This window comes from Dermacentor variabilis, chromosome 4 (genome assembly GCF_050947875.1).
Source record: "Dermacentor variabilis isolate Ectoservices chromosome 4, ASM5094787v1, whole genome shotgun sequence".
Taxonomy (NCBI): Eukaryota; Metazoa; Arthropoda; class Arachnida; order Ixodida; family Ixodidae; genus Dermacentor; species Dermacentor variabilis.
The window spans coordinates 121,674,989-121,686,208 of record NC_134571.1 but is presented as its reverse complement, the minus strand read 5'-3'; the positions used below and the strand labels follow the sequence as shown (position 1 = coordinate 121,686,208).

Genomic DNA, 11,220 nt, shown 5'->3' with positions numbered 1-11,220 from the left:
AGATCACCGCCGCTTTAGACAAAGTAACATGGCAATGCGTTAGAGATTCTATAAAGGTGATTGGGCCTGTCTCACTCGTTGCTTTCCAGACCATTTGTGTTCGGGCCAAAAACTTGTAAAGGAACTCTTCCTTAGATCGTATTTAAAAGAAACTTATGAAGTTCATTTGCCCGCAAGTTCAGAAGCACGGAACTAGAGTCTCCAGGGCTACTGACAGCGTTACCAAACAGCCGCGGCCGAGAAACGTTAAAAAAAGAACATATTTATTATTTACATATAATACAAAGGTCTTTACGTTCTTCAGATTGACCCACATTTAAATCCATCAGTAACCGCACTGCTGCATACTGTCAAAGTAGCTGGTCTTCTCAAGCAGATATTCTTCTTGTGCGTGGAAGTCGAAGTCTTCTTGCGTTCCGCTGAAGTCTTTTGGTATCAGTTCAGAAGGAATAACTCCGCGAAGTTCCCCAAAACCGCCGCCGAAGAAGTGCAACTGAAAAATGCCAGAATGTGGGTATGATTTTTAGTTACAAAGCATAGTCGTTTGATAGTTGCATCTTGAAAACATAGACGAGCATTGATGAATAGCTCTTGGGCATGCTAAGTTAAATAGGTATAAATGTTCCAGAAGTAGAGTTTTTGAAATCTTCGAAAAAACATATATATATATATATATATATATATATATATATATATATATATATATATATATATATATATATATACCATAATTAAGTACATACTTTTTTCCGTACATGTACCACGCAGAACAATATTTAGACCAGTTGAAAATGCGTAGGAGCTTAGAAGCAAACAAGAAAGACATGTGAACAGTGGTTTACAATGAAAAAAAGACAACGTGGTCTTGGGCGCATTAGGGTGCCATGCGGTTTGTTGTTTAGACTACACTACCTTCGGGAATGGCCCAAATTTTTAACCTGTGCTACCTCCGTGATCGGCGCATAATTTTTGTTAAGTGAGTTCGGTTCCGGTTTTATGTGCGCTCTGTTTTAATGATTTGATATTTGTTTAATTTAGGTCTTTTTGAGCTAATATGGCATCATTTATGCTCCGTACGTAGATCTGCGCTAACTTGGTGAATCTCGTTCGCTGCAAGCCTCATTTAGGCGATTTTTTGGTTGTCCTACGTGCACTAGAACGCTTCAAGTTGCCTTCGATCTGAATCTCAAATCAATCGGAAGCCGCCAAAAATTACTTTGCCTTCAATATTATTGCTACTGTATAGTCACAGATCATCGTACACTAACACGTACGATGATTTTTATACACTCATACTAAATGTGATAATTGTCTTATTATGGGTTGTCAAGGGGTTCTTCCTTAGCTACGGTAGCTGCGCATAGGTTTCGCTGTTCGATCAAAGATAGACTGGGCATGTCGGTACTGATTCATGTTTAAATGGTAGCGCGGAAACCATTACAGGATGAAAGACAGACACAGAATGACCTAACGGGACAGCTGGAAGTCATCGCTTTGTACGGTTATTCTTTCTTGCGTCCGGCGTTTTTGACGCCATATTTCAGACATGGGTGTTTGATTTCTTTTTCTTTGCTAAATAAGGAAAGAAGGGCTCTTGTTTGTTTTCATGTAGGCTAAATGCGAGGAAATGCCAGCATATTTTTTTTTTCAAGAGTATTTATACGCCGTGAAATTCAATTCATGTATGCTAAAATTCTGGACTCCGGCCCAACAATATATGGGCAAGATTCACCCTTATTCCACTTTCACGAGTAGGGTATGTGTCCGTGGTTACTACTGGATTTAGATTAATATGTTGTGAGGGAACGCCAAAGAAAATTTGGGAATGCGTTATGTTTCGCCCCAGTAACATTATAGGTGTGAAAATACACAAGTAACTAAAGGACCGAGAGCACAGGCATATTTGCAGCGACCTGCATACATCGTTTTGTATCTGCTGTGTTCTTTCACCGGGAGGGGGTAGCACGCTGCAGCATGCCGCACCCTCCCCCTTGGAGCAGTGGCACTATAGAAACGTTTAAATGTGATCCTCTCCCGTCACAATAAAACGTCAGTGGTAGGGTAATGCTCTTACTGCTACCCTCAATGTAAATGTGCTCTCGTTGTGCTCTACGTAGTCACACAGCAATTAGGTGTGCGCCCGATGATGCTTTGTTATCGAGTTCTTTCGCAGGCTTTCGGAAATCAAAACGCCCGTGGAAATTCGCCGCGAACAATTGTACTGTGTATGGAATCACAGAACGCGAAGGTGCGAAAATCGGCGATTTCAGTGTGCGGTGGTGGTGTCACAGAAGGCGGGGCTTGTCGTGCCTGGGCGGCAATTGCTCGGGCTGAGAATCAATTGTGCTGTTATTACGGTGTTCCACTAAACGTCCGTCGGTTCGTACCTAGGGTTTCACAGAGTGATTCCAGGATCCAATATAAAGCGTGATATTTGCGCATTCAGTCTGGTAAAGTAGCAATTGCATTAGAGTTATCTCTGAGTTCTGCAAAACCCGACCGATTTCAGAAACAAGGTGCGTCAGAGCGAGCGGCGCAAGAAATGGCCGCGCATATCCTTACCCTGTTCTTTAGTTTCGCTGGTAGGAAGAACTGCACAAGGGACACAGCGTACTCAGCCACGGCTGGCGTGTTGATCACATAGATTCCTTTTATTCTTGCTGGCAGTGAGTTCTGAAAAAGGCAGTGACACCAAGTTGTCATAAAATTCCAAAATAAAAAAGGTCAGCTTCCGTAGGTCGTGTAATATTCTTATATTTTCATCAATTTGACGTAACGCGTCGTCCTTGGAGGAACGCTGACAACGGCGGCCTTCTGTTTCTAGGCTCCAGTAATCATCGTCCACGTTTTACGACCCGCAATTTTTATCGTGACCTTTAGGCATACACTCGACTGCGCGAAAGTAGAAAGTCAGTTTGAGTGAGGAAATAAGGCACGATATTGAGCATATCAGTTCTGCGGAAGCCGGCAAGATGGAGGAAAGTTCGTAAAAGGAGAAATCGTTACTCTTCTAGTTGTCGATTAATGCGGCCTCACTCTGGGGCTTGCTATCCCGTGGTTAGTTCAGATGGTTAAAGCGACCGTCTCGAAAAAGCTTTGCCGAGACTTCGGTCCCTCGAACGAACGCAGTGTTTTCTTCAACTGCGATGTTTCTGTCTGAGAAACCAGTCAAGGTTGCCTTTCCATTTGGATACTGTGCTACGGTCAGGTGTATGGCAATTTTTTCATTCAGGAAATAAGACTTGCGCACTCGAGTTTGTGGAATTTTGGCATGTGCCTGCAAATAGTAACACGTCACGTTAATGCATCGAGACCACCTTCAGCGAAGAGTGCCGAAGAGACCCGGAATTTGACTATGGCCGGCATGACTACAGTGCAAAATTAGCTGCCCTCGGACTCGGTTCCCTGAACTTATACTCTATTTGGCATGGAATGGTGTAATGCATGACTTGTTTATCTGACGAAGTCGGTTCGCGGATGATTTTTCGCACTCGCAAAAAAGAAATTCATTTATCTGTCCTCATTTGAATGGATCAACAGTGGGCGAAGAAGGAAGGCCCTTCGCGGGAGTGAACTTTTCGACAATGGGATTTGGCATCGTTAGGCCACTGATGGAATTTCGGCTCCAGGCGTGAGGCTTTTCCTGTTCCCGCTCCTATCTACCAATCGGGCATAAACACTCACAGCGATGAAATGAACACGCACAACACATGGCGCGCAGTGAATGCCCTAAGACTCTGCTATGCTAATTCTAGCTTTGAGCAAAACAATCACGGCGCTGCTAGTTATTTCCCCTGAATAGGACGTGTGCCAAAACTAGGATGGCGCTGAAAACGCCCGGGAAATGAGCAGAGGAACCGGTATCTGCTCTTAAGCCGGTGGAGCATACACCGGGTATGGCACTGTTGTTTGTTGCTCATGAACGGATAATAACAGGAGGTTCCGTTTTGTTCCAAAGGTCACTCCGCAAGCTTTTTCTTTTCTTTCTTTTAAGGGTCGCATTACAAGACCTTTACTTGCCTGAGCAATGATCATGACTTTTCGGAGGAACCACGGCGTCAGTTGCCTCAGGTGGTTGATGCCGAAGCCTTGGAGGTCTATGACAGCCACTACACCATGAACTTGCGCGTCCACTTCAAGAAGACCGCATTCGGCTGACAGTAGCAGACACCTCATAAGTTTGCTCATGGAGCAGATGTCGGTACTCCAGGCGCCTGTAAAGGTAATAAAAAATGCGTAATGATTCACAGGTTTAAGCGACAACTGTAAGAACACATTATTGCGCACAGATTGCGGGAATTCACGCATTTTCTGGGAACCTTAAGTGATTGTTTGATCTGAAGTCGTGGCTTGGAGCTTAATTCTCAACCTACCTAACCTCGCTGTCTGCATAAGGCACCGTGGGTTTCCCTCAAATTATATTTTTTTCCTGATAGGGCTCCAAAGTTTAAGGGCATTTTTGTGTCAGCCGCTTGAGTCTATGCATAATAACAATAACATTAACAATATCAATATAGTGTCAGGTCATTCTCAGAACTAAATAAGCGTTGCCGAATAAGAAGGCAGAAAAGAATATTTGCCTGTTAAATATATGATTGGTTACTTGCTCGTTTGGCTCTTTATTGGCTATAATTATTTATACTATTCAGCTGATTAGCTTTTACTTCAACGTTCTTGTGCTGCTTCGCGAACTCACTGTTTCTACCACCAATAGCTGACGAATGACGTCAACCGCAGACTAGTGACGTTCACTAAGCATAGGTGTGGCAAAGAACTTTGATAATTTCAAGGTTTAGAGATTTTGTTGTTAAATGCAAAACATCTCTTTGCCATGTCAGAACCAACGCTTCCCATTAAAAAGAAGTACCTAAAATTTGAAGCTATTCATGCTCTTTGCCACGAATGCATTTAACAAACTTTCTATTCTTAAAAAAGGGGAGCTGTCATTTGATGATGTCAAAAAGGTAATTATCTAATGAAGGGGGACAATGCGAACAAAAAATTTAATTATAGGGTTTTGCGTGCCAATACCACGCCGTAGTGGGGGGCTCCGGAAATTTAGACCACTTGGGGTTCTCTAACACGCACCTAAATCTAAGTACACGGGTGTTTCCGCATTTCGCCCTCATCGAAATGCGGTCGCCATGGCCGGGATTCGATCCCGCGACCTCGTGCTCAGCAGGCCAACACAATAACCACTGAGCAACCATGGCGGGTTACGCGAACTTCGTCGCGTTGAATCAGCAAGAATTGAGTGCAGGAAGTACTGCTCCCACGCTCGAAAATGACAATGACGGAGACAAGAGAGACACCGCAAGAACGCTCTGCAGCGTCACTCCAAGCATGTCAGTACACTTACCAAACTTGAGAATCCCCACAGCTCTTCCTTGAGGGTCCCTCTCTCTGGCGTGCATGATGAGCTTGTGATCGTGACACACTTTGCTGTACGGGATGCTGGCGGGAGTCAGGTTGTCGAAATACTCTGGCATGTCCTTGCGGATCCGGAAATAGTTTCTTACCGCCTTTGCGGCTTTTTCGGCGTTATATTTCTTGGTGCGTAGAAACATAAGGAGGGCTTCATCACCTGGAAGGACGCGTAGCCCGTCCTCTGCGGGAGATAGAACAAAACGAGAAGTTTGGTTGTAATAGTGAAGCAGCAGACAACTGCATTTTTTTTTCTGCTTTCAACACTGGCTCGCAAATAAAATTAATAGTTGCCAGTAGAGATTCGCTCAAAAAGAAGGATGCAAAACAGCGAGATGCAATGCTAGAATGTTCTGAGGCTTAAAATTTGTTCTTCTACTAAGGACCGCTTATTAAGGGCTCATATTAAAACCTCATGATAACCATTTGAAAGCGTGATTAAACTATGACAAATTAAGGTATGAAAATTACAGAAGGCGATGAAACTACTGATCGCTGTAAGGAAAAGCATGTATCAAAGCTTTCCGAATTTATTGGCCAAATTCAGAGAGTTTTTCATGACTTCGTAGATGACGTAGGCCCTCGTCACGGTGCGCGAGCGCCCAAGTGCAGGCATAAATAAAGTTCACTCCAATCCAATCCAATCATTCGTAAGTGTTCTTTGCCAGTGGCTGGTTGCATTCGCAAAAATTTGGTCCAGCTTGGGGATCGGCTGGAGTTTCCTTTGACGAGCAATTCCAACTTGAAAACTTTCGATACGGGCTCAATTTGTGAAGATTGCTCATTAAATATCAAACAAAAGACGTGGCAAAACATGATTACGTCACAGCTTCCTGCTACTAGAAGCACAGGGGGAGTCATAACAATTCGAGTACAGTGGGTAAGCGTGCCGACAGCAAAATGGGGATAAAGCGATTGTCTAGTACCCAGCATGTCACGTTCGGTTCGAGGCAACTTAATCCTCTTTATGTGCAGGAAAAAAAAATGCTCCACCTAGGCCACAGTAGGCACCTCAGTAAATGATGACCGACTTACTGGTTGCACCATCAGCACGTCAGGTACGCACAATGCTGAGTATGAGTAACAGCACCTCGCTGTGCATGTTGTGCTTCCCACACCAAAGAATGGTTATGGTGATGTCAGCAGGCGTGTGTATGCTGTAGGACGCGAGGCGCGTACGTGCCAGTGATGGCGGTTGGGTAGTCTGCTAGTTATGTGGAGCGTCGATCATGGCGGCATTAATGAACTGGCGCCGAGGCAAAAACTCCCAGAAATTTCACCTTTAATATCATCGATTGGAGGTCGCAGCACGGAAACTTAGTTTTTTTTAGCAAAAGCATCCTTTGTATTGTGCTAAATACTCACGCTGAGCAAAAGTAATACCATCGGCTGCCCCTAATTCCTTTCTTATGCAGCAATGGATCATATGGAGACATATAATTTAATCTTTAGTAACTATGTTGACTCCCTATCAGCAAACACAGATGTTGACTGCCATTTTGCTTGACAACTGTCTACCGAGAAAAGAGAGCACTCGTTTGTAGACTTCCTCTGCAGCCTTAGACATAGGAGACTGGTTTATTAATTTTTAATGGGAATAAACATATCAGACGCCGGATTCGCGAAAATTTTCTTATACCAAAGTTCCTTACAAGAGCAGATTGGAGGCAATCATGGTGTTGGGAGAAGACGGGCGGGCATTGGCAAACAGCTTTTATGAACAAAAAGCTTTGCGAATTCGGCCCCAGAAGTAAGCGGACGAATTCTACTTGGCACAGACTAGCCATTATAAAAAAAAGCAGCCGAAGTGGTATTTACTTACACATTGGCCCTGCTAGCACGTCACAATGCATCATAAGTGCTGCTAGTAGGAAACAGGCAGATAAGCTATACAAACGGAGAGCATTGTCTGCACAGGGCTGTACCTTGAAGTAGCTGACGAAGTTCTTCCAAGCACTCCAGTTCATCATCCCGGACTTCTCCTGGTTGTAACCGATCCATATTGTTTCTGTTGTTCTGTTGTCGATTGCCTGCGGCTGTATCTTCAAGCAAAACCTTCAAGTAGAAACGAAATTATTTAAGTAAAAGCAGAGCACCAGTAAATAGTGTATTTTAAAGATTTTAATTTCTTTTTATCTTGACGAATAACATTTAACAATATGGGAAGTCTCTTTCTCATGATTTTGAGTGAGGTACTTCAAGTGTGCTTTCGAGAAACGTTTCAGAAGTGTGTCTTAGTTATTGTGATAGAAGTTTCAGCAAACATCAATTACTCAGTGTGTCTAGGATACATGCTTGTTTGGATTGAGGTGTTTTATTAGCCAGTGCGTAAGCTTGGATAAGAGGATCGAATGTCACAAAAGAAGAGATGGCGTGGTCAAGTGCGACTATTTGTTTATTTCTAGCCCTCAATATTCGTAGATGACTATTTACGTAGTAGAAAGAACATTAATTTGTTGGACTAGATTCATTTCAGTTCAATATCCGCCAAAGGTAAAAACTCAGTCCTCTGTGAAGTGACCAGTGAAGCTGTGTACGTGGGCCCCTTAATGGTGAACTGCACCTCCGCCGCGACTCGGTCCGGCATTGGACTGTTTTCGGGATCGGCCTACGTATAGGGGACGCTTAACGCCTGCGACAACTCCGCCGCCGGTGGGCCCGGCATAGCGCTATCTGCGGGATTTTTTTTCCACACACGGACATAATAGTGGGGAAAGCAGCCCTTAAAATTTTCGCTGTAAGATAGATTCCGCTATAATATCTAAACAATTATGGACTAGGAGGTTAACGTTTACGCGAATATCGAGATATTTAGACAGGTCATACGAAAATATTGATTACTCTAATTCCTCAGAAATGCCCGTCGGGTTTCGTCCCATTCTTGCTACTGTGAATAAAAGCTCATGCCTGATGCAACCAGTGAAAGGGAGTAAGACAGTGGCATGTTAGTGGCAAGACAGGCAGCCCTTACATGTAACTATGTGCTTATCTTTGAGAAACAGAAAAAAAAACAATATATCACAGCTTTCCAATCTATTTGTATGATGCGTACACCTCTGTAACTATGTGTTTATCTTTAAAAATATAAGAGAACAAACTACAGCTTTCAAATGTCGTTTAAATAAAGCATACACCCTAACGAGTTGTGTGTGTAACTAGCAGTCTCAACATGATGCGTGTTCTGGAAGTATACTTAATTGCTAATCATCATTTCCTGTTGGTGTACCATCCTCGATAAACACACCCAACAATTGAAGGTGCCGTATTACGCATAAGTGTTGCATATTATGTAAGAACTTTTTCGGTAGCGACATAAACCACCGGACCACCTTCGAGTTGCCTTGCAGTTGTGACTCAAGCATTACGTCTCAGGCGCATCGTTTCATTCATCACTTACTTAGGACGCTTCTGTTTCATCACCCAGCACTCCACCATACTAATTTATCTGGCACTCGCTTGACTTTCTACTATAGGGTGTTAAAAGCAAGGTGATTAAATCACCTGCTTAGACTGCCTTTCAAGGTCAATATGGAAAGTAGGGCGACTCATGACTCGACAGCTTCAACATGGGGCGCGCCGAACCAAATCCACGATATACGCTATTGCAACAGGCTCTGCAGGCCTTATCTTTCTCACGCAATGGATATCTAAAGTTGTGCCAAGGCAGAAAGCAATGTATGTGTACGCACCACTTAAGCACTGTACAACAAGGGCTCCACCGACGATCTCGCTTGTTTGGAGGCGAAGACAAATCCTTGTACGAGACGGGAGTGCGACCAGCCACAGTTGGCCGTAAAACCGCAATGAATCTCTCGGGTGCCCAATATCACCGAGTCAAGTTGGAATCTTGTTACTGGGCACTTCTCTCACGCATTCAATAGGCTCCGTAAACGTTTCGCAGGTCGATTGAACCAGCTCCGCTCACACAACGCTTGGCAAGAACCTACACCAGCACGTGCGTGCTATTCGGCTCTCGCTGCTTCTCTAACAACTCAGCCGCGCGGAAGGGGTGCAGATATACCTTTCTCTTCGACCTCGCAGCCGCTGTCGGCGCGTGCCCGCCTGTGCTCGTGCCAATTACGGTTGCGTTTCTCTTCTCTTAAAACGACCTCCTCGTGCTGCACGTGGTGTTGTCTGTTTAGCTAAACCAATAACCATTGACGTAAGTGTAAGAAGCCAGCGCTGCCAACTATTGGTGTATTTACTCCTCTATTGGTGGACTTGGGCGCTACGGCACCTACGTCTTTCTTTCACCGGTTGCCAACAGCGACGCTCCTTTCAAGGCCATTCGGCTGCACCGGAAATCCGAAAACAATTCTTCCACGTGCCGCAAATGCTACGCGTGCGGACAGCGAGGCGACCGTGGTTGCTCGAAGTGTGGACTTTTAAAGAATACCGACGCGTGTGTGCGCTTGTTTTGCCCTTATATACTGTCAACTTTATTGCGCATTATAGGCGCACACGAATCCTGAATGATTTGTGATATTGCTCGCCACTTTTATACCTGCTCCTAGGTTAATGAGTTTATGTCCATTTACAACATACTTGTGATCGAGCTGCCCAGCAGTTCAAGAGATGAAATAAAGCTATATTTATTTAACAAGGCTTGTTCGGCTCGACCAGCACCATTTCCAAAAAAGCGAACGCCTAGTAAACATGCACTAAATTATGAAAAAAAAAGATCACCGCCCCATCCAGTTCGTGGAGGTGGTCCAAAAGCGAAACCGTGTCAGTTACACCGAGTGTTACACCATGCAAGTCAATCTTCGCAAGCAGTCTATATTGCAAATCTTTTGTTTCAGATTTCTTTCACCTCGTTTTCGCTTTTACGTGCTTCGTGTGGTGAGCGTACTTTAGGAGTGCTTTGTTTTTTTGTGGTTCTCCCAGTCTCCTTGCTTTTTTTTCTTTTTTTTTCTTTTGCGCTTGAGGTTTCCGTTTGGGCGATGATTTACATGGCACAGCTCGGGGTCGACCTCCCGGCGCTGCCGATGTGTTTCCGCGTCCCAGGCGTGAACTTCGTGATCGGCCCCACGATGACGAGCCCTTTCACGAGCCAACTCTCGCTGACGCTCGCGGTAGACAGCTTCTTCCTCAGAAGTACGCACTACTAGTGGTCTTTCCATAGTAGTAGCTGGGATAAACTTTTATTCAGATGCCCTAAAGGCCCTTACGGGTATTACATGGGGGGGGGGGTTAACAGCAGGATATTTCAAACACAATTGGGGGGAAAAGCAATATAGAACACCGTGGAAAAGATCACCGAATACGACAGCAAGAAATATAAAGAAGAAAAATGGAAAGAAAGAAATGCATACATGATGGAGAAAAAAATTACCGACGATTACGTTACTTCCTAATGCGAAATTTGAGCGCAGCAAATAAGCTGTTTCACCTTTTCGATAGATTGAGGCAAAGAAATCGAGCAACACATGTATGCGCTATCACAGAATTTCTTTTTTATTTTTCACACGTATTCCTTTAACAAAGACTCCACTAACAGTTCTTGACAGTCATGAAGGAAGCTTTGTGGTCGGAGAAATAGACTGATATATGTTCGACTTGGTACACCAATGCTTGATTCTCAAAGACGAGATCTATACAAGTGCCTCGCGAGGTTGTCACAGCCGTGGGACGCGTTACGAGCGAGAGGAACGGGATGTTCTACCGCATAAGTGTTAGGAAATTGCTGTTTGTCTTTATGTCAAGCCGCCACCGATCTGGCTCTCTGATTGCCACCGCACAGGGCGAACGGCAGCGGCAATTTCGGCTCGGGCGGTGCACATATACAGATCCGCC

At 44.3% G+C, this 11,220-nt stretch overlaps 1 protein-coding gene across 1 annotated transcript; it reads right to left on the bottom strand.

Moving 5' to 3' along the window:
• Positions 1-248: 248 nt before the first annotated feature.
• On the bottom strand, positions 249-9,450 carry LOC142579691 (alpha-tocopherol transfer protein-like). Its single transcript, XM_075690157.1, has 6 exons — positions 9,114-9,450; positions 7,350-7,479; positions 5,360-5,608; positions 4,021-4,214; positions 2,563-2,673; positions 249-493 (listed from the first exon to the last, which is right to left on the bottom strand). Exons 2-6 carry the CDS (start codon positions 7,423-7,425, stop codon positions 326-328), a joined length of 798 nt encoding a protein of 265 aa, XP_075546272.1. The 5' UTR covers positions 7,426-7,479; positions 9,114-9,450; the 3' UTR covers positions 249-325.
• Between the last annotated feature and the right edge of the window lie 1,770 nt (positions 9,451-11,220).

What these genes read in the sequence shown, in the direction of transcription:
- LOC142579691 (XM_075690157.1), bottom strand. Translation starts at nt 7,425, where the DNA reads ATGGATCGGTTACAACCAGGAGAAGTCCGGGATGATGAACTGGAGTGC. An exon ending in ACTTCGTCAGCTACTTCAAG is followed by an intron (nt 5,609 to 7,349) that starts GTACAGCCCTGT and finishes TATCTCCCGCAG; the next exon opens with AGGACGGGCTACGCGTCCTT. An exon ending in AAGTCATGATCATTGCTCAG is followed by an intron (nt 2,674 to 4,020) that starts GCAAGTAAAGGT and finishes TGCCTTTTTCAG; the next exon opens with AACTCACTGCCAGCAAGAAT.